Here is an 18,595-nt window from a genome sequence, read left to right on the forward strand (position 1 = left end):
AAAAGAGCAAGAGTGGCAGTATGTTTATAGTGTCGATAACATGGATGACAAATGTAGTGCTTTCCTTAACACATTTCTCATGCTCTTTAAGAGTTGCTTCCCATTAGCACGTTCTAAACGGAGTACTAGCAATAGAAGGCAGCCTGGGTTGCTGATTAGTGGGATAAAGATATCGTGTAGAAAAAAGCGGGAATTATATCACAATATTAGAAGTAGCCACAATCTAGCTACAGTAGGCCATTACAAACAGTACTGTGACGTGCTTAAAATGTTATTAGGAAGGCAAAGATTATGTGGTATGCAAATAGGATAGTTAATTCACAGGATAAAATTAAAACAATATGGTCAGTTCTGAAGGAAGTGTCTGGTAAGCAGCACAAGCTCGGCGATATAAAGTCAGTTCGTAGGAAAAATATTTCTGTTACTGATAAATCGGATATATGTGCAGTATTTAGCAATCACTTTCTGAGTATTGCTGGTGAATTAAATAAAAATTTAGTTTCTACAGGGAATCATATAACTTTCTTGGCAAATGCCTTTCCGAGATTGATGTCTGAAATACTCCTCTATGATAAAGATACGGGCGAGATTGAGTCAAAATTTAAGTCACTGAATGATAAAGATACGGGCGAGATTGAGTCAAAAATTAAGTCACTGAAGACTAAGGATTCTCATGGTTATGCTGGAGTGCCCAGCAGAATATTGAAGTATTGTGCTGCACATGTTAGTCCTGCATTCAGCCATATTTGTAATTTTTCCTTTAGGAATGATCAGTTTCCTGAACGATTTAAGTACTCAGTAGTAAAGCCGCTTTATAAAAATGGAGAAAGGAATAATACAGACAGTTTTATACCTATTTCTATGCCATCAGTGGTTGCTAAGGTTATTGAAAAGGCTGTGTATGTAAGGATAATTGATCATTTTATATCACACAATCTGCTATCAAATGTACAGTTCGGCTTTAGAAGTCGTTTAACAATTGAAAATGCTATATTCTCCTTTCTCTATGAGGATACTGGATGGGTTAAACAAAAGGTTTCAAACGCTAGGCATATTTTTTGAATTAACTAAGGCGTTTGATCGTGCTGATCACAAAATATTGCTCCAGAAGTTGGGCCATTGCGGAATAAGGGGAGTAGCTCACAATTGGTTCACCTCTTACTTTAGCAACAGACAGCAAAAGGTCATTATTCACAGTTTTGAAAATGGCTGTAATGTTATATCTGAGTGGGGTACTGTCAAGTTGGGAGTGTCCCAGGGATCAGTGTTGGTGCCACCCATGTTCCTTATTTATATAAATGATATGCACTATAGTATTATGGAAAAACCTAAAATATTTCTGTTTGCTGATGACGCTAACCTGGCAGTAAAGGATGTTGTGTGCAAAATTGGCTGGGTTTCCAACAGTGCAGTTCATGACATATGTTCGTGGCTTGCAGAAAATAAACTAACGTGAAATCACAGTAGGACTCAGTTTTACAGTTTCTAAAACACAATTCAACAAAACCTGGCGTTTTAATTTCACATGGGCATGTGATTTGTGAAACTGAACAGCTCAAATTTCTAGGTGTTCAGATAGGTAGTAAACTGTCTTGAAAAGCCCACGTTCAGGATCATGTTCACGGACTTAATGCTGCCATTTTTATTATTCGAACGGTATCTGAAGTGAGTGATCGTTCGATACGAAACATAGTCTACTTCACTTATTTGCATTCGCTTATGACGTATGGTATTATATTTTGGGGTAACTCTTCCCACTGCAAAAGAATATTTTTGGCTCAGAAACGGGTGGTTCGGGCAATAAGTGGTGTGTTCACGAACCTCTTGTCGACCTCTGTTCACGAGTCTGGGTGTTTCGACATTGGCCTCTCAATGTATATACATATTCGTTTCTGTCATTTCCTGTTAACCATATTAGCTTAGTCCCGAGAATAAACAGCTTTCACTCAGTTAATACTTGGCAGAAATCAAACCTGCAATTGGATCGGACTTGTGCAGAAAGGTGTGGAGTGTACTGCTGCATCCATTTTCAATAAGCTACCACTAGAATTCAAAAATCTTAGCAGTAACACAACCGCTTTCAAATCGAAACTGAACAGTTTCCTCATGGATCACACCTTCAATTCTGTCGTGGAGTTCCCTGAAAAATTAAGCTCATTCCTGTTGTATTGTTGATTGCGTTTACTTAAACCTATGGCTTGACTTTTTTCGGGTTGATAAAAGTTTTATTTTTATCTGTTATTACTTTTCTGTTGTAATTTCATGTACTGACACGTTCCATGACCTTGGAGATTTGCTCCTCAATTTGGTCCTACGGAACTCGACTTGAAAATAAATAGTCTAGATAATGACGCCGTAACCTACAGCGGTAACACAACAGCCCCAGTCCATTGACTATCAGACCACTCCACATATTTACAGAGGAGCTTTCCTGGAGTTTCTGTTGTCAAAGACATTTGAGTTTTCTCACTTTACCGTTATGTCTTATTGATACTGTTACGAGTAAATTGCCTTGATCAGTAAACAGTATCTGAAATTAGGCAGCCAAAAATACAAATCGTCCCTCTTCGCTTTCCTCTGCTGTTAATGTTAAGGACAGAAGTTGTGATGACGTAATGTACTCCATATTGTGTAAGTGTAACTTCGATGCGCTTAGAAATTCTGCGTTTGCTTGTTGCAGGACTGTATTCTACCTCATGAGTAAGCATCCTATTTCATTCTCACTCTGTTCATTCGCACGTTCAGATGATGCATGGCTACTGAGCAGTGCCCCAGTCTCTCACAGTTAACTGAAAACACAGAATTAACACTCTTGTATCTGAAACTTCGTGGCAGATTAAAACTGTGTGCCCGACCGAGACTCGAACTCGGGACCTTTGCCTTTCGCGGGCAAGTGCTCTACCATCTGAGCTACCGAAGCACGACTCACGCCCGGTTATCACAGCTTTACTTCTGCCAGTATCTCGTCTCCCACCTTCCAAACTTTGCAGAAGCTCTCCTGCGAACCTTGGAGAACTAGCACTCCTGAAAGAAAGGATACTGCGGTGACATGGCTTAGCCACAGCCTGGGGGATATTTCCAGAATGAGATTTTCACTCTGCAGCGGAGTGTGCGCTGATATGAAACTTCCTGGCAGATTAAAACTGTGTGGCCGACCGAGACTGGAAACTCGGGACCTTTGCCTTCGCAGGAGAGCTTCTGTAAAGTTTGGAAGGTAGGAGACGAGATACTGGTAGAAGTAAAGCTGTGAGGACGGGGAGTGGGTCGTGCTTGGGTAGCTCAGATGTCGCAGTCAGCCGGCGGCTGCGCTGGAGGTCGGACGTGCCGTGCTGTGCGCTGCGCTGCGTTAGCTCCGCGTGGTAAGCCTCTGCTCTTGCTGCAGCGCGTCGTTGTCTATAGTGTTTTTGTAGCAATGGAAACGCATTAAGAGATGTCTCAACCACAACGAAAAGACACACTTAAATTTACGTTTGATCGCAACTTTGCTCGACCGAAATCATTTGATGTGGAACAGTGGTTAGAAGTTGATGTTAACATAGGAATTGATGATATTGTCGGTATCCATTTTTCGATTATGAACAAGTGTGGTTTTTGTCAGACTTGCCAGTTCGGAGTTGTGTGAAAGAATAGTTCAATCCTGTGGTGGCGTCATGAAATTTAAACATTCTGACGGCAATGTTGGGGAGGTTATCGTTGCACATGCCGGTCTAGGTATTCGAACCGTACGCGTCTTTGAACTTCCCTTTGAAATAACACGTGACCAGATCAATGCTGTTATTTCTCCATACGGTAAAGTTTTGAGCAATATTGCCGAACGGTGGTCTGCTGCACACAAATTCCCTGTTTTTAATGGTGTGCGCCAATTAAAAGTCGAATTGCAGAAGCACATTCAGTCATTTATAAACGTCTGCGGTTGTAGGGCTGTTGTGATGTACGATGATCAACCGAAAACATGTGCTGTTTGCAACTTACCAGGCCACGTCCGTGCTGAATATCTTCAAAGGCGGGTGGCGCAACTGCCTGCCGGCGATGCCTCTAGACCCTCTGCTATGTCAACACTGCCCCTGTCGTACGTAGCCGTGACGCGCGGTCTTGCAGGTGGTACTGCGCCCCCCGAAGTTACTACGAATAACGACCCACAAGCAACCGACACACCGACCGACTCAAGTGTAACATCTGTAGAACACCAACCCCCCTCGGAAGAAGTAGCTGCTCCCGCCGTTGTCACTGTGGAACCGCACAATGAGGCAATGGATACGGACGCGGCCTCGGTCGCCTCGAGTCGTGCTCCTCTGCATCCTGACACTTCTTTAGATGTCGAAAGCCTACCAGGTGCAAGGGAAACAGACTTGGCTTCTAGTGGTGCTACTCTGCATCCTGAAGCTTCTTCAGCAACTGACCACCGCCTCTCGGGAGCTATGAAAATAGACCTGGCAACGGCCACTTCTAGTAGTGCGACTTCGCAACCTGAGGCTTCTTCAGGTATTGACCAAAGTCCACAAAGAGGCGCCTCTCCCAAGATCTCTAAAAAACGGAGGATTGCGCGCCAAGTTGCAGAACAGACTGCACCACAACTGCGTGAACGGGCGAAGCAAATAGGGGGCAAAATACGTCAGTCTGCATCTGAGAACTTGACATGTAATCAGCAGTCATCTAAAGAAGACCCCTTGGTCCTGGGCAATGTCTCCGGTTGTGTCGGTTTGCATATAGATGGCGTAGCATTTTCTCGACCCGACGATAATGGTCACCAGAATCAACCTGACCATAGTGAAACACTGAATGACGAGCCTATGATAGATCGGTCGACTTCGTGGGCCGACGATGTCGACGAAACTACCGCGGAGGAAACAATTATGGACACCACAGGAACCGTTACAGTCGCCACGATTGCCACCAAACAAGATGACATCATTATGAATGTCAACTCCGCGGCAGATACTGCCCCAGACAAAGAGAAGCCGACTGATCCCTTCCCGAGCCATGAATATTTCTAAACTGAACAGCGTACTGACTTGTGTCCGTATGTCTATCAGATCAGATTTCTTGATGTTTTTTCGATGTGACTTGTTGTTCGAGGTTTTCCTAAAGATACTCCCGTTTTGGCGAACGTAGTTCCGTTGCAGGCCTATAAGATCGCCACGCTGAATATCAACAAAATATGTAGCGTCTTTAATTTACTAACTTTAAAAGATTTCCTATATGCCTCTGATGTGGACATATTGTTGTTACAAGAAGTAGCAAACATCAAACTTGACTTCATACAAGGGTATAATGCTATTGTCAATCCTGGAATCGGATGTGACTTGGGTACTGCATTTATTTTGAAAGAGGGCATTATAATTAAAGACATAGAAAAACTGCCTAACGGCAGAAGTATTGCCGGAACCTTCCGGACCGCGAGGATCATTAATGTCTATGCCCCATCTGGTTCTACCAATCGTCGCCAAAGAGCACATTTTTTTAAGGAAGGAATTGTTCCATTGCTTGGTGTACGCTGCAACCATACCATCCTTGGAGGCGACTTTAACAGTGTTATTCATGCCAAAGACCAAACTCCTAAATTTAACAAATCGCCAGAACTGGAACGGATCGTAACCGACCTCCGTTTAACTGATTCGTGGGAGCACAAGCACGGAGCTGCACCCGGCTTTACTCACCTCACTAATCATTCAGCAAGCCGGTTAGATCGGATATACGTCTCACTCAATCTGAAACACCGCATTCTGCAATCTGAAGCTTGGCCAACCGTTTTTTCAGACCACGCTACATATATCTGCACATTAAATATGGAACGACAAGGAAGATGTCGATATAAAGGGCTGTGGAAACTTAATGTTTCACACGTAAAAGACCCTGCCTGTCACTAAGCCTTTCTCACCACGTGGAGAGCCTGCGAGACCAAACTCGCCTCCTACACCTCGACCATGGATTGGTGGCTTAAATGCGCCAAACCTAGGATGCGTCGATGTTTCATTAACTACTCCCGGGAGAAGAGCTTTTGGCATAAAAGAACAATAGAATTTTACTTTCACTGTCTCCGAGAACTCTACTTGCAAGGTGCATCAGCTATTGGGAACCATGAACGAATTAAAAAAGTCCAGGCAAAAAATACTGACGTTACGGCGACAACAGCTTGAAGGTTACCAAATAAGGTCAAGAGCAGAGACTACAGCACAAAAAGAAGCTACTTCGGTCTATCACGTGATTCGTGAAACTAACAGAGGATTCCGAAAAATACTGACGGAGCTTAAAACCGAGAATAGAACCACCTTGACAATGCATAACGAAATAAAAGCGGCAACCCTAACCCATTTCGACAACTTGTTTTCAGCTAAGGTAGTAGACGAACAAGCACAGGATGATTTACTGGCCAACCTGCAAGGAAGAGTTAGTACCGCGTCCGCGGACGCTCTAATTGCAGAGGCAACCGAAGACGATGTAGAGTATGCTGTTTATCAAAGTGCAAAAAATAAATCCCCTGGAGCCGACGGAATACCAGCAGAGTTTTATCAAGTCTTTTGGGACCATATCAAACATAGAATTACAGGCATCTGTAATGAACTTGTGACACTCAGTCAGGAGATACCAAAAGATTTTCGAGAAGGGATCATATTGTTAACCACAAAATACTCGGCTGGCAAGAAAATTGGAAACTTGAGACCAATCACACTGCTGAACAGTGATTATAAAATTTTTACGCGGCTCTTAGCCCACAGACTTAAACATGTAATGACCAGTGTTACCGGACCGTATCAGTCTGGTGTGGGCAAGGGTAGAAAAATTCAACAGACACTGTCCAACTACCTTGACATAATTTTAATTGCGGAAGTGTGCCGACTACAATGTGCCATCGTGTTGTTAGATTTTGATAAAGCTTTCGACAGGATCAGCCACTCTTACCTCCTGAAAACGATGGATGTAATGGGCTTTCCGCCGAGATTCGTTGACGTCATACGGCGTTTGGTAACGAATAATTCCTCAAGGATAATCATCAATGGACAGTCTAGCCGGCCAATAGAGATCGCAAGTTCCGTCAGACAAGGTTGTTCGTTGTCCATTGCACTTTTTGCCTTGGCCATAGAACCCTTACTCGCTACCTTGACTCAACGGTTACAAGGATTACAAATACGAGGAAACAACATAATTTGTCAAGTTTACGCGGATGATGTTGGATTTCTTGTTATGAATATGGCAGAAATCGAGACGGCGATGCAAATAATTGATAAATACGAAAAAGCGTCGGCCGCAAAGTTGAACAAAACCAAGTCCGGCATATTCAGTATCAGAGTGGCATTGGCATGCGCACAGAATGTCAGTTATGCGAGCTCACAGCGTTGAAGTGTCCAGGAGTTGATTTCCGACAAAATATACGTCAAACTATTGCGACCAACTACAGACAAGTATTAACTACCATACGCGCTAGTGTACGGACACACAGTATTAGGCAACTAAATGAAATTCAGCGAGTCTCGCGAACGTCTCCATTACTTCCAAAGTCAGTTATACCGCACAGGTTCTGCCAGTGCCCGCCGTCATCGCCAAACAAATTATGTCGGCAATAGGCTATTTTGTGAGCCGTGGTCACATATTTAAAATCCAACATGACACTCTGACACTCGCCACTAAAAACGGAGGTTTAAACTTAACGGATGTTACAAGAAATTCCCATGCTCTGTACATCTGCAATACGTTTCGGCAATGGAGACAATCAAGCAGTTGTCTCGCTGCACACTTGCTGACCTAAATAGCTCCAGATGACCTCTCACCACCTATTAATGTGCAGCATATACCGAGCGCGCTTTACCATTTGCGATGGTTTTTAATAGAATATAGCTATCTACATTCGCGAATTCCGGAAAACGATATGAACAACGTAAAAGAAATATTCAGCAAATTGATGGAAGAGAAGAAGAAAAACAAAATAGAAGACAAATACCCATGTTATAACTGGAAAGCGATATGGGACAATATTCATAACCGTACCATAGCTACTGATCTGAAAGCAACATGGTATTTCGCTGTAAACAGGAAATTTGCAACTAACTCTGAGCTTCATACGATCGACCTCGCAGACTTGCCACTTTGTGAAACGTGTAATTTAATTGATAACGAAGAACATCGGTTCGTGTGTGACAGGGTTCAAGATATATGGCTGTATGTACGACGAAAGTTGGCGGTTACCCTCCGAACCTCACTTAACGCAATAACACCTGCGGACTTTTTGGCACCGGATGATGTACCCTTTCCTACCACGAAAAGAAACGCAGTCAACTGGATGAAAGCAGCAACAGTGCATTACCTCTTCACGAAAGAAGAGAAAAGCAAAGAGGATTTTTGGATCTATCTGCTAACTGAGCATCACAAGTTACTGCAAACTAGTAAATATAAAGAAAATTATGCTAAATTTTTAATCAAGACCTTAATGTAACAGAAGCAACAAGAAATATTTCGGACTCAGAGGAAACAAAGCAAGAGCTGGTCAATATACTGCCTTGATTAACAATCACAGTGATGAAGATAGTTTGTTTTAGTTTTCACTGACATTGATATTATTTGAGGTTTACATTTATTACACCTTTTGATAAAGCCAGTATAAATAGCTACTTCACACCGAGGATGGTTTTATTTTCTTATCAGTGAGAAGCAGAAGATTGGAATTTTCTTTTACATTTCATTATCGCAGGAGGCCTATTTGGTTCAAGAATACAAAAGAAAGTGAAGACGAAGAAAACTGTTTCTGTTTCGTACATGGTGAAGACAGCATTCATTTTCACATTGTCATTAAACCCGAAGAAGTGGTAATTTATTTTTTGGGAGATAACGAGATTAAAGTCGCCTCATTATTTTATGGTTTTGTACATGGCGTGAAAGGCCGACGTCGACGAAGGCGAATTATGGCGAGCGCAAGGATGGGCTACAAAGAAAAAAAAAAAAAAAAAAGATGGTAGAGCACTTGCCCGCGAAAGGCAAAGGTCCCGAGTTCGAGTCTCGGTCGGGCACACAGTTTTAATCTGCCAGGAAGTTTCATATCAGCGCACACTCCGCTGCAGAGTGAATATCTCATTCTGGACTCTTGTATCTGTTACTCTGTGGTTAGGATATCGTCTACCGTATTCTCTACAGCCGCCAGTGACAGCGTTTCCATAACAAAATCCATACACAAATAAATAATAATTATACTTAGCATTTGTGAATGCATGCAGCATTTTTTAAAAAATCAGTTATCTAATCTCAAGCATATACTCATTACTCTAACGTCATAATAAAACACAATCGATATATAGACTCGTAAGAGTTCGTGTACCAATAAGCGAAATTAGAATTTTATTAATACCTTCATCTGCAAACGGGCGTTGATATATATCAACGGGGACAGGTGAAAATGTGTGCCCCGACCGGGACTCGAACGCGAGATCTCCTGCTTGCATGGCAGACACTCTATCCATCTGAGCCACCGAGGGCATAGAACATAGCTCGACTACAGGGACTATCCCGCGCATGCCTCCCGCGAAACCCACGTTCTCACGTTGTATGTCCACACACTTCATTCGTAGTGTCCCGCCCCAACACATCATTACTCGTGGAAGACATTCTTACCAAATCCCATAAGAGTTCGGGGAATATGTGTGCATACGCACAAAGAAGAAGGTCATGGCCGATGTTGTCAGCACTATATACTTATATGGATATGATGTCTGTTCTTTCGGACATGTCCGAAAGAACAGACACCGTATCCATATAAGTACAGTAATCGAAATGGAAACTTCTATCTTTCGAACAAGTAAAACTAGAAGATATGTTATACGATATGTTTTATTCGAATTAGTCTATACTACCACCTCTGAAATTATTTACTAAGCTTCTTCAAAGACCCTTTATCACAACAAAAATACCTGATAATGCTGAGGTCAGTGGCTGCATTGGTGCCATAGATGGTACTACCACCACTGAAAATAACATTAGTTCATCGTAAGTTTTAGAAGCGCTATTGTTCCATGTGTTTCAATATTTTCTTCAGTTTTCAGTTTTTCTGATGGGGGTATCATAAGCGGGTCTCCACAGCAAGGAAAGTTTCGCGATGTGGAATGTTTACGTTTTACTTTGGCAGCTGCGTTAGGTTGGTGACATTTCGGTCTTGTGTATGTGTGAGGGGATATATTGTGTGTTTCTTTGTATAACCTGAGTTATGAGCTGGGTGCCTGCGTAGTTAAAGGACCTGACAGTGACATACAGTTGTTTATCTGTGGTTGACAAGTGATTTAGTGACTTCTACACGAGGTGGACAAAAATAGGTAAATGCGAAAAACACACCACATCGACGTGCCCATCACGCTGTAGGAGACCCTTTAGCATTCGTAACAGCGTCCAGTCGTCTCGGAATGGATAAATATAGGCCGTGTATGACTTAGGTTATCTTATAACATTGTCCTGGAAAATTTTGGCGAGTTCAGGTGACGATGATGGAAGTGGATAGCGATCACGCACCCTGCTCTCCAAAGTAGATCACAAAGAATCAGTAGTACTAAGATCTGATGACTGTGTGGTGACTGTGGTGGCCAGGGTAGATGCGACAGTTGAGTCTTGTGCTCACAAAACCGCATCTTGACGATGCGACATGTGTGAACAGATGTCCTGTCGTTCTGGTGCACAGCATCAGCGTGGGAGAACAAATATCGCACAGTGACATGGACTTGAGTAGCCTAAAGGATCACATAAACTTTCGCTGTAATGCCACTTTTCACAGTGGCAATGGGGCCCAAGAAATACCGCGATATGCTTGCCCAAATCGTCCACCATTTCCAATGTTGGGACCTAAATTCGGTGAAATATTGAGAACAGTGTGAAAGAAGACTTATTCTGCTAAATGACCTTCCTCCATTGCTCCATGACTGAGTTTCTATGGCTTCGACAAAATGTTTTCCTGATGAGTCATTTTGAATTTCCAGCTCGCCATGCAATTCTCTGCATCTGTAGCTCCTTTTGTGTTATTTTGGTGCTGACAGGATTCGCGAGTGCGACATTCATTTCCTTAGTAACTTTCGAAAGTATGGTCCCCTTATTTTCCGTCACAATCCTCTTCAATGACCGCCTGTCACAATCACTCAGCACACAGTTTCGTCCACGTAGTGACTTATCGGATGATGCTTTTCCGCTTTTCCTGTATACGGTATAAATCATCGGGTACCTCGGTGACGGAAACAGCCACCACAAGAGCACGTACAATTTGCCCACACTCGAATTCGAAACTAGTAGCGAATTGTGCAAAATAAATGGCAGCTGAAGATTTCACCACGAATTTTAACGAATCCACTTAGCTCTGACACAATGCACTCACAACTACGTGCCACACTGTCCTGACAACGACTGACTCTTCCAACGTGCTGAGGGTACTGCGCAGTTGCTGTTCGTGGTCAAATACAACAGTGTATCCTGCAGGCTAGACCAGCCTCTGAATTTATGTTCGTGCACACATTTCTCACAGTGTTACCATACTTTTGTCCAATCCATGTATGTGTGAAGTTGTGTTTCCCTCTACCATTTATTGTACGTTAGACCACATCCTGGTGGTTAGGGAGTGCAAAAACACTTTTATTTATCTGATCGAACAGTCCACGGCTAAATTGCCGGTTCATAATGTGCAACGGACACAATATTTCAGTGATCAGACGTACAGACATCGACAGGTATGCTGATGATTTGAACTTCTGAGGGCTCGTGGCCGACCTATATCCCTCCCTCCCGCGAGCTGTTCCCTCCGCGGTCCGAACCGGCTAGCGTCGACATCTGTGGTGTCGCTAACGTAGGTGCTCTGTCCACCCTGGTCACCAGATGGGTTTGTTTGCTGAGAGTCTTCTTAATTAAACTCAGCGCTGGTTCGCAGGCCTTGCTAAAGTTAGAGCCACGATCTCGGTTAATGAAATTGTCTCTCGACCGATCTGCTATCGCCTCTATAACGATGTTGTCCCAGTATTAGGATGTCTGTGCCAAGATCCTGGTACGTTCGTGCTCCATCACGTGATTCTGAGAGAAACAGTGCCTAGCGACCGCTGACTTGTTGAAATTCTCCAGCCGACTGTACCTCTGGGGATCCCGGCAACGATCCTCGACCGTGCCAATTGTCTGTCCGTTATATGTCTTCCGACAATTACGCGGAATCAGGTACAATCCGGCCTTTCGCAAACCGAATCGTCTTTGACGCTTTCTAATAATGCTCTCGTTCTATTGGGCGGACAAAATGGAACTTCTACTCGCTGTTTTTTCAATATGTGTCCGATATTTCCCGATAGTGCGCCAATGTACGATACAAAGGTAGTGGCTGCCTCTTTCTCCGTGACTTCTTCTATCTCCACAGGTTGAATTGTTGTGGTAGGTCTGAGAACGCGCCTAATCTGCTGTTCTGGGTATCCCTTTCTTTCCAAAATACAGTTCTGGTATGTTCCAGCTCATGGGGCAAACTCTCTGGAATTGAGATGGTCTGCGAAACTCTCAGTTTCTAGACCCCATTTCTCTGCTAAGGGTGGTAGCAACTGGTTACACATAAAAACTGATTAGTGTGCGTTTTCTTCCGACAAACACTATGGCCCAGGATTCCAAGACCTGTTCTCTTGCCCATGGAAAAATGGAAATGAGAGTACGACATTGTGGGCAGGGAGTCTCCCATTCGGCCGCTGAGGGCAAGTACTCACCGCATTCGAAGCCACATTGGGCAACTTGCGCGTCGGAAATGGGGATGAAATGATAATGAGGGCAACACTACACTGCGTTCTTGACCGGAGAAAAATCTCCAGCTCCGCACGGGAATCGAACCCGGGCCATTTGGCGTGGCATTCCACCGCTCTGACCACTGAGCTAACGGGGGCGGACTCTCTTGCCCATGACGTTCAGGTAATCGGCCTTCTGCTTCGGTCTTCATAGTGAATTTAATGTTGGGATGTATGGAGTTCATACCTGTTAGGAAGCCAAAGAGTTTGTCTCGTCCATGGGTCCATATGACGAATGTGTCATTCACATAACGGAAAAAACACATCTGTTTCCATCTGGATGACACGAGGAACTCCTCTTCGATGTACTCCATATACAAATTCATCTGTTTTAGGCTAGAAACTCTCAGTTTTGTGGTATAAAATTTCCAGTCCGTTAGCGTCAACTGAAGTTTTTCGTTCATTGTTCATGTTGGTGCAATGCGCTCCTAATTTTAAATTTCCTGCCAGATTAAAACCATGGGCCGCATCATTATTTGAAACTGGGACCTTCACCCTATCCTGTATCGGCTGAGCTACAGTATACAAGCACGTCTCACGACCTGGCTTGACTGTTCTACTTATGACAGTAGTTTGTGACACTAGCACTCCCGGTGGAAATGTTATTGTGGGAACAACGGCTTTGCCATAGCCTAGGAGATTGCTTCCGGAATGAAATTTCACTCTTTAGCGAAGTGTTCGATGATCTGAAACTTCTGCGGAATTTCCAGTACCAGGTTCGAGTCCTGGTCGAAAACAGCTCGAAGAGAAGTCCCTGGCGTCATCCAAATGGAAACAGGTGTGTTTTTCCGTTATGTGGGTGACACTTTCGTGATCTGGGCCCATGGAAGAGACAAACTCCCAGAAAGTTTCAAATCAGCGCACACTTCGTTGCAGAGTGTAACTTTATTGTGACCTTCAAAAATCGTCTTCCAGTGTTTCAATGTATCCTAATTTCAATTTATTTGTCTGCTAATTTCTTGTTTTACATATACTATAACTTCTTTCGGTACGTTGTTAAGCATATTAACTAGTTAACTTCGTATCTACAGAGATCCTTTCTTTTTTATACTGTGCCACAACTTTATTTGAGTTATATAGGGTTCATTGTAAATTTCATTTATTTGTATCATACCTCGGAAGTGAAGCAGCTTCTTCTGTGCTAAATTTTTGCGTTCGAGAAATTACATGACCCTTATATGGTGTGTCTGTTGTTGGGTTAAGCAGCAGAAATAAAATTCAGCTTATAATTACCATCTCTTTATAACAAATCACAACGTAATTGTATCCATAGTTCTGTTCTAATCGCTCGACGCTATGCTGAGAAAAGTAGTAATTTTTGCTCTGTTTGCAGGAGAAGTTGTATATGTCAAACATCGTATGGTCGCCCAACATAGAACCTCCAACACAGAGCGCGTTCCTGACGGAATCTCCCATTTCAATTCTGAACGAGGGCCGTTTTCTGAAATTGCCCCTCATGATCGGTGTCACTTCCGCTGAACTCGGTGAGTGTGAAATGATTATGCGTTCGCACAAATGGAGGATATACAGAAAATTTTGAGCTTTTCACTTCCTGAAGCAAACGCCTATTAGATCGTACTCTCTGTGTCTTAAGGTTTCAGCATCCTCAGCCAATCAGCGGTGATCACCAACTTGAACGAGCAGTTTGAGCAAGTTGTGGGTCCCTGTCTTCACCTACCGACAACCGAAGAGCAGGCGGAAGCTGCCTTGAGGATTAGAAATTTTTATTTCGGCAACGAAAGCATTTCTCCAGAAAACCCGGAGCCATTAGTGCAGGTAAGTCAATACCTGTTTGCTTTGTTCCTACTGTGTGATAACTGTAACACGGTGACAATAATATTAACGATTTTGTTGCCGAACATCCAACCCTTTATGAGAAGTTAAACGTCTTTCCCAAGATCGCTAATAACAACCACATTCTCGATAACCGGTTTCGGTAATAAATGTTACCATCTTCAGATCTCAATAGACAAGGTTATTGCATATTTCTTAACGTGGCTGTTGAGATCTGAACATCGCAGTGCCGATTACCGAAACCGGTTATCGAGAACGACGGTTGTTATTAGCGATTTAGGAAAAGAAGTTTAGCTTCTATAATCTGTTATCACAGCTCGCCCCTTGCCGCTCAAAATGAGTAAACTAAAAGAAAACCCGAGAGGTTGGTTCTCTTTCTAAGTGCTATAATAATTACATAACATATACAAGATAGTTATAACCTTTCGCTACTTGAGCCAACGTATATGAAACATTATTTACCTTATGGGTACCCATCTTTGTAGGAATGATATTCATACTCTATGCTGTAGAATTTGCATTGTCGGTAGTGATAGTGGATTGACTCTCCGTTAGACGCCGATATTGATACGGCGACGTAGGGCTGAAACACGGGCATCAGTGCGCTTTACAGCAGCAGTCAGTCAACAAAGGTGAGCAGCGCTTAGTTCACAAAGCTGTTTTATCAAAACAACGGCAACAGCGCAGCTGCTCTTCGTAAGTATCGGCGCATTAAAGGAATACAGAGTAGTTCTCTTCCTGCGCCGATGTTGAAGAACATGATTCGGAAGTTCGAGTAATTGGTGATTTGAGAATTGTTCATGAGAAAGGCGACTGATAACTGCACCACAGATTGTTGATGAAGATTGCCATGACTGAGAATTCTGGACGCAATGTGCGATCTTCAAGTAGTACACGTGATGTGTCACGACAGCTGAACTTTACACGGTCCACGGTTGCTTCGGGAAACAGTAGAGCAGTCTCTAGCGCGGCTCCAGGCTCTCGTGGACGGAGATGGTCGTCACATTGAACAACCTTTGTAACCTGCAGCCCAAACGTGATATATATATATGGGAGCCTACCTGACTTACGTCACCCATGCAGTATCACACTGTCACAGCTAGGTAACTGGTAACTGGTGGCTCTGCTCCAGAAATTTCAAGCTGAACATCATAATCATCTTTCTCAGCGTTTCTGTGTTATTAGACTGAACTTTAGCTACATGTCGGGAACCGCAACTATTTAGTGCAGTCACATGGCACTATTCACATTACAGTCTCCAAAGGAGGTTCACCACAGATTTTTCCACATTAGTTACAGTAACCAGTCATTCAGTATGTAAGAGTGATGTAGGGCTCTGTTGCTAGCTCATGCTTTAAACCCTGCCTTTACAGATTTTTGAGTCCCATTTTTTTTTCTTTTTTTCCTCTGAAGCTCGAATCCCTCAACGCAGCTGCTCAGGTTTTAGTTTTGTCATAAATTGCCTGCACTGCCACTACCATTGTGCCTCAATTATCACGCGGATTAGAAGGATTGTTACTGAAAATACCAGTGACATGAAGTGGACCTGAACCTAGAGTTATGGTCTGGGGTACGATTTCGTATGGCAGAAGGAGTAGCACTCTCGTGGTTATCCCACGCACATCGGCTGCAAATTTATACCTCAGTCTTGTGATTCAACAAGTTGTGCTTAGAGCTCGAACCGAAAGATTTAGGAGTTCCTTTTTCCCACGCACCATTCGAGAGTGGCATGCTAAAGAAGTAGTACGAAAATGGTTCGATGAATCCTCTGCCAGGCACTTAAGTGTGAATTGCAGAGTAATCATGTTGATGTATATGTAGACATTCACGAACAGCATTCAGGGATGTTTTCCAACAGTATAACGCTCAGCCACACAGCTATATCGTAACCCAAGATGCTCTACTAAGTGTCAGCATGTTGCCTTGGCCTACTCGATCTTCTGGTCTGTCACCAATCGAGCACGTGTCGGCATAATCGGACGATAACTCCAGCCCCCTCCACGAACAGCATTAACCGTCCCTGAATTGATCGACCAACTGCCTCAGGCATGGAACTCCATTCCCCAAGCTTACACCCAGAACCTGCGCAACACAACGTATGCACGTGTGCATGCTTGCATTTAACATTCTGTCGGTTGCACAAGTTACTAATGTGCCAGCATTTCGTATTTGCAATGGATTATCTCTCGCTTACATTAATCTATGTTGCAACGTTAATCACTTAAATGTTTCCCAAAATTTTATTACTCTACGTTAATTATTTTTTGGTGGTGCGATTTTTTCCCGTCAGTGTTTATAGTAAACTTCAAATTGCCCATTTACTCTCTGCCAGAGAACCAAACAACTTAGTCTTGCTAGATAAGTTAAATATACAAAACGATAAAGCAACAGGTATATTTTTTGTCGAATATTGTTATAAACGCAAGATTGTTTTAAGTTGGTAGCAATTGCGAAATGCAACAGATGTTGCATACAATTGATCCTTCTACATCTACATCTACATCTACATGACTACTCTGCAATTCACATGTAAGTGCTTCTAATTGGTTCACTTACTTATTATTTCTTAAACTTAGCACCATTTGGAAAACATTTGTGTACAATTTCCTAACAAGATTGTGTTACTGAAACAGCTAAACGAAGACATCACCTTCTTCGAGCCGACCGATTCCCTCGTCAGAAAACTGACCCAGCTGACTGACGTGCCAGTATATTACTACAAATTCGACTATCCTGGGCCTAACGTCCCTACAAATGAATGGGGTAAGTGACTGACACTTGGCATGATATCTTACTGATCACGTTTAAATAATGTGTCTATTCAAAGAATATGGGTCTTCATTTCGTCCGTAGTTCCATACTGGTAAATAGGTAACATAAATATTTGCGACTCTACCTAAAACATCTATTTTTGCATGAAGTCACACGTACCCATAGTTGTAAGTCACTCCTTTGTGCTTCATGTCTAAGAAGGTGAGGTTGTTTAGCGAAAAGACGTTTACCCATTTAAGAAGGAATCTAACCATCACGTTGTCAGATTTAATTTGAGGCGGGAAATGTTTTGTTTAAATTTTGTTGTACTCGGAGACAGAGACTTCAACTTTTTCTCTCTTTTGAGACAGCTTTTAACGTGTTGCAGTGCTTAAGACTCTGGAATTGTATTCGCGAGCTGTTGAAATTCCCCCTGAGACATTTTCTTGAATCGGTTAAGGCGAATTCCGGGTTCGATCCTCGGAAGAGGACACATCTGATTTCTTCCCCATTCTCGTGTCATCTATGGTTTTGCAACGTCTATGCTCTAACATTCCTTCTTTCGTTCTTCTATTTATCTTCCTTTACTTCCCACTTTGTAGAAAAATCATTTAATTATCACCTAACGTCAGTAGTAATTTCGAGCAACCCAAGGGAACTAATGCAAAGTCAGTCAGTATGGGTTGTGAGATATCTGGCTTACTGATTTGCTGACGCTTTTAGGAAAAATTTTTATCTGCGAGGAGATTTCTAAGTAATGTAAAGGTCGCTCACTCTCGCCATGGAAGCCCCTACTATTTTGCCAGCTGGAAGGATGAGAAATATGTGTGGGTCGCTTTTACTTCTTTTTTTCCTCTTTTGGGTCATTACTCTTCTGGTTGGTTTGATGCGGCACGATTTCCTCTACCTCAGAGATGCAATTGAAACCTAAATCCTCAGTATTTTGCTGGATGTATTCAAGCCTCTCTTCCACTACAGTTTTTACTCTCTACAGCTCGCCCTAGTTCGATGGAAGTTATTCCCCGATGTGTTAACAGATGCCCTGTCATTCTGAACTCTTTTCTTGTCAAGAGTTTCCCATATATTCACTTCCTCTGCGATTCTGCAAACAACCACCCCATTCCTTACTTTATCGGTCCGCCTCATTTTCAACACTGGTCTGTAACACCACACCTCAAACGCTTCATTTCTCTTTAGTTCCGGTTTTCCGACAGTCCATATTTCTTACCTCACAGTGCTATGCCCTAAACGTACATTCTCAGAACTTTTTTCCTTAAATTAAGGCCGTT

The 18,595-nt window shown here is 42.9% G+C and overlaps 1 protein-coding gene across 1 annotated transcript in view; it reads left to right on the top strand.

Moving 5' to 3' along the window:
• Window positions 1-18,595, top strand: part of LOC124788810 (venom carboxylesterase-6-like) — a 51,454-nt gene that overhangs the window by 24,588 nt on the left and 8,271 nt on the right. Inside the window, exons 5-7 of the mRNA XM_047256091.1 lie at window positions 14,098-14,245; window positions 14,356-14,537; window positions 17,189-17,318. Coding sequence (XP_047112047.1) covers window positions 14,098-14,245; window positions 14,356-14,537; window positions 17,189-17,318 — 460 coding nt within the window. The remainder of the gene's footprint in view (window positions 1-14,097; window positions 14,246-14,355; window positions 14,538-17,188; window positions 17,319-18,595) is intronic.

The sequence above is a fragment of the Schistocerca piceifrons genome, chromosome 3 (genome assembly GCF_021461385.2).
Source record: "Schistocerca piceifrons isolate TAMUIC-IGC-003096 chromosome 3, iqSchPice1.1, whole genome shotgun sequence".
Classification (NCBI taxonomy): domain Eukaryota; kingdom Metazoa; phylum Arthropoda; class Insecta; order Orthoptera; family Acrididae; genus Schistocerca; species Schistocerca piceifrons.